Raw genomic sequence first — 5,641 nt, forward strand, 5'->3', positions numbered from 1 at the left:
CGTAGTCGAGTGGGCTCGAGGAAAGGTGACTTGCCCCAGTCGCAAACCGTGCATAATCGTGATTTAAGGCACGATTCGTGGGAATTTCTGGTTTCCCCTATATTATGTGTATTGCATAACAATACAATATGCACATACATTAGATCTATTGAATATCGGTAAAAAATACGTACTTACCTATGAGCATTGCTTAAATATATAATATATATATAATATATACATATATATATTAAAAATCTGTTAATAAGAAACAATACTTTGGGAGCCTAAAACAATGAATAATCAGAGAGAGCTGAAAGTGAAGTGGTGAATAGTTTTGACAGCACTATAGCACAACCGCGATAGTGACCATGTTTGTCACTACAACATATTTGTATGTATGGTTTATAGTTAATACCACAGTGTATTATAATATCTGGTATACCTAGTATACTCGAAAAGTATGTAAATTAATTAGTTTTCTAGATAAACTGAACAAGTGGGTTGTTATAATTAATAAATCAATACAATCTATGTTAGGCCCAATTTCCTATTTTAATAATTACCTGTCTTTAATAATTATTTCTATCTATAAATAAGTTGAACCGTAGGAACAATTAGATGTATAGACTATAAGGTAAGATATATAGACATAGTTGCAGGTTATTGGTAAGCCTTGTATTAATAACTATTTTTTGACAAAAACAATAAACTTTTCAAAACAATTTGGCACAAATAATTTTCTCTTCTATAAACTGTGAACATTTGTTGATTTTACAATAACTCAAAAGACGCACTTTGGTTTTAATTTGTAAAAAACAATTTTCGTAAAGGAAAAACCGCACTCAGATTTTGTACACTCCCGGGTCACGTATAGAGCAGCGCATTCTATTGGCCAGCATTATAGTTACGTTCTGACCGGGTAGCATCCCCTTAAATGGACCACTGAATATATTTATATCACGATATGTCTGTAGATTATTATGGCTCGCACAATAAAGTCTGATACACAGTTTTGAGGTTTTGACGAACACAATTTGCTGTTTGATCAATTTTGAATATTATAATCACTATTTGTTTGCGTTCATCTCTTTAAATATTATAATCTCTATATGCGGATAAAAGCACTTAAAAAATGTCGAACAAAAGGGCCTACCTACTATAGAAAAATAGAAAAGTAAAAAAAAAAAATTGTATTTAGACGAATGCACCGGATAAATTTAACCATGCGTTTGATTCGAGGCATTACAATAGTGTTGCAGCGATAGATAAAAAAAAATTAATACCTACGTAAAATATGACCAAGACGTGTACAGTATACACCTCACACTATAAGCGTTATAATGTGCTCTGCAGATCATACTCGTATTACAGGAAATATACACATATATATTATATTATATTAATATATTATTTACATTGGTTTTGTAGGTAGTAGATAAAATAATATTATGTGTACGACATTGTTAACGTTATCTTACATTATCAGTTTCCTAAAGTATGTATAAAACGGTATAAAATACTCAGTGAACGTTTTGACCACGAGTCAATTGTACCTACTGTTTTTTTTTTTATATATATATATATTATTTTCAACAAAATTGTTTGAAGATGAAACGATTTATTTCCATAATTTGGGTATTCATCTGCACTATGGCTGTGTTCCAAGTAAGTTTCCATTCAAAAATACTTATTGTTAATTCTTATTATTTTTTATGTAGGTACCTTTACTTGATACTTACTTGGTTTTTCATTTATCTGATTTATGGCGAAAAAAAAATATCGATTAATTATATATATATATATATATATATATATATATATATTATTACCTTGTTGCTATTATATTTGACAAAAATACATTTAATTATTTTAACTGTCGATAGAACATTATAATACAATTATTATAATTTATAAATAAATAAAAATATTTTATTTGCAGAATAGTGGTGTATACGCAGGTAAATGCATTCTTTGTAAATTTGGATCCATCTTAACAACACCAGTAAATGTATCGGTTGCAACAGTAAGTAATTTATTAAATTATTGGACATAGGATAAAATATTACATACAAAAAAACATCAGATAGTTTAGGAATTTAGAAAATTAAGGATTGACAATTATGTCAATATTAAATTATTACTATATTATATATACAGTGACAGACTATGAAAAAAATTCGAAAAAAAATTTTATTTTACCAGCCTTCAAACTTGTTTCATCATACATTAATTTAGTGATTAGATTATAAATTCGTGTTTATTTTGGATTTTTATAAAACATATTGCCCTAATTTTATAATTCATATTTTGTACTTTAAAAACACAATATTATATAACTTTTAAAAATAAAACGCAAGAAACTACATTGTTTTTTTTTTTATAAAATAAAAAACTTTATTTTTTAATAATCTCAATAAATTGCGTCTTATACCTACACACACATTTTTCTCTTCAAACATTAAGCAAGACCATAAAATAGGAATGCCGTCCAATTATTAATTATAATAAATAACAGTTCACTGTTTACTACGAGCCAAGGCCTAAAAGAAAAAGTCTCACCTGCATAGTCCACCACTTGCTATACATTCTTTTAAGCCGATTAACATCAAAGACGTTCCTCGTCTATATTATATGTATATTTTTCAAATAAAACTTATATAATATTATTAAGATGTATATAATGTTTGTTTCAGAAATCAAACAATGATAAACTCAAGACGCGCCATACGATGACGATATCATTACAAAACTCGATTTTAGTAAAAACTGTAAGTAAATATTATTATTGTACAGATAATAATAATATAATTCAGACACAAGGGCGCCCATCTGTCAAAGCCTAGGAGGTGACAATCATAAAATAAATAACTTGAAAACTAAGAATCAATCAAATTTATTTTATTAAATAATGAAACAAAATATATACATTTTATATGTGAACAAAAATAATAATCGACATAGTATTACAATAAAAACCTTATCATTAGTAAAATTAATCTATTATTCAAAACTAAAAAAATAACAATATTTTTTCTAAGGGAGGGGGCGACACGTCACCCCTTTGCATATGGGTGCTCCAGTCTAGATAACTTATACTGCAGTCGTAGGTTCGTTTAGTTTTTAACAATTTTAAGGGGAATCTTGACATGATTTTTTATAGAGCTTGGACCATCATCATATTGCTGAAAATGGATTTTCGTCATCCATAAACACTGTCGAAGATTTGGTAAAGTTTTGTTCACAGACTTCATTGGCTGAATTGTCGCCGGACCACAAAGTATCGCTCATTGCGACCATTACGTCTGTGTACGGTAGTATGATGGACCCACCGCCACCCGCCATAGTCACTTACTTGGTCGGCATGTTTGCTTGTACTCCAAAATTGTTCAACACGCTTTCTCAACCGTGCCTAAACTCAGCACTGTCGATACTGTCGGTTAACCGTTGCGCACTTTGCGAGGTGCCGTCCAAGGACAGGGTCCTGTTCTTGAACGGATTGCTGTCGCTGTCCGCGGGAGCCCTGAACAGTATCCCGAGGGGCAGTTTCATCTCCATATTAGGAATCGTTTCCTCTCCTGAGTTTTTCGTGGATTTACCACATCCGTCTGCTATAAATTTGATTACCGCGCTATCCATGTCGAAGCCAACGTTCAACTGTTTGCCCATACCGACTTTACTGTCGTTTCTGACGTTCGTGAGCTGTAAATCAGAATTGTTGGTCACGGTGAGCCCGTCCACTGTTTTCGGTTTTCTGGACGGCCTGTTGGAAACGCTTGACGAATCTTCGCCTTTTCTGGTGAACACGATACCGACTCCGGTACTAGTCGGCATCCTTAGCCCCCTAATGACTTCGCGCATGTTAAGCGTGATGCCGATCAGTACTTTTGATTTGCTGTGTTCTGTCTTCGGTTCGTCACAGGCGTTAACGAAAGGATTGCCCGTTACACATTTCACATCGATGTTTAATGTTTTAATACCTTCACCGAAAATATTGAGTTCATTAAATCCCAATAATTTTGCGAAAATGTTATCCACAGTGGTGACGTGTCCATCTGTATTGGACAATTTTCCTTCGACTTTAAGGCACCAACTGTTTGACTCAATAACAGTTTACTTACCGAATTCTTTAGCTTGTATACCTTCAAACGATTATTCATTATTGTTCGGGGATATCAATTAAAAAATATAACATATTTTTTTCAGTGCTTAATATGTACCTATACCTACTGTATTACATTTTTGTTTTTGAATTAGTTCAAATATCTGTGTTATACTTTATTCTTAAGGTTTCTAGATTTTTTTTTTTGTTTTTTTGAATTCATTGTATGATTATTCTTTTAAAACTAAAATATTCTAAGTTATAATATATAAATTTATTATAGTTAATTCATTTCGATTTATGTTACTGCATATTTTTTTTATATATAAAAACCCACTAGGGCCACTGGGATTCAAATTTTATTGAAAAAAATTGTCTAAGTTTTAATTTATGTGTAGGTAATATTATTACAATTATTATTTGCATCGATTATATTATGTTTAACTATATATATAAGTGGTTATTGAATTGAAACTGTATCTTAATGATCTAAATATGTTCGAAATATTTTTATTTTTTAACTTATAAAACAGTATTTTTTTGAACTTATTGTCTTACTTTATTATTTCTTATGGTAATATTTTGAAAAAAAAAAAAATGTAGTTATTACAAATATTAAGTGTTTTGTACCAATTTAAGTGTAAACTATAGATATTAAAATACGATATTGAATGCATAAATATTTGAATATAAGATGTGTAAGATTTAAAAATGTACTTAACTAATTTATTTTATTTTTTTATTTGTTGTTTGTTGTATTGCAATAATATAGCTTCAGATACCCATCTACTTTTTAGTTTTAACTTAAATACTAAACTTAGTTTAATATAAAATGCATAAATAAAGTTATCATTAAACTGATGCATATAATAAATTACCAAAGATAATTCTGAAAGAGTAGGTAGTGTGAGTAATGTCGTGTTGAACAAATATCTTTCTATACTGTAATGTTTTTTTATTTTATTTTACAATTGTATACGTCATATGGATTTTATTTTTTGTAATTATATTGAAATACATTTACTTATAATATAAAAAAAAAAAACTATACATTTCTAATTTCTATGGGTACTTTTAGTTTCAGAATATTTTTGAAAATTCAAAGTTTTAATTTTTGAGTTTTTGTCTTTTTATCAGTAACTATATTTTCTGTACCTTAATAAATAATAATTTAATATCCACATGTTAAGTTTATAGTTGGTACATATAATTAAACTAATTCAACGAAGATGAAAAAAAAAAACCACTAAACTTAATCATCTGTATTAAAATATAAATATTTCAACCATGTTCAAACATTCTAATATTATACTTACATTATCGTAAATGATATTATTGTGTTGACATTTTTTTTTGTGATACTCATTTGGTAGTCTATATGAAAAAAAATTGTATTATAATTTTCTAGGTGCCAATTAACAGATATAAAACTATATTATCATTATTGTAATGGCGTGTCTGTGTGTGTTTAGTTATTTGGTTTTGTTCTCAAATATTTATGCTTTATCATGAAATCTTGGACTACGCACTTCCAAACACATGCACAATAATTAAGTATAA

The 5,641-nt window shown here is 28.9% G+C and overlaps 1 protein-coding gene across 1 annotated transcript; it reads left to right on the forward strand.

The window, feature by feature from the left end:
* The first annotated feature begins 1,315 nt into the window (after positions 1 to 1,315).
* On the forward strand, positions 1,316 to 5,140 carry LOC107171594 (uncharacterized). Its single transcript, XM_015521843.2, has 4 exons — positions 1,316 to 1,647; positions 1,922 to 2,005; positions 2,676 to 2,750; positions 3,143 to 5,140. Exons 1-4 carry the CDS (start codon positions 1,591 to 1,593, stop codon positions 4,160 to 4,162), a joined length of 1,236 nt encoding a protein of 411 aa, XP_015377329.2. The 5' UTR covers positions 1,316 to 1,590; the 3' UTR covers positions 4,163 to 5,140.
* The last annotated feature ends 501 nt before the right edge of the window (positions 5,141 to 5,641 follow it).

The sequence above is a fragment of the Diuraphis noxia genome, unplaced genomic scaffold (genome assembly GCF_037042655.1).
Source record: "Diuraphis noxia isolate RWA-SAM2 unplaced genomic scaffold, SU_Dnox_SAM2 contig0007, whole genome shotgun sequence".
Lineage (NCBI taxonomy): Eukaryota > Metazoa > Arthropoda > Insecta > Hemiptera > Aphididae > Diuraphis > Diuraphis noxia.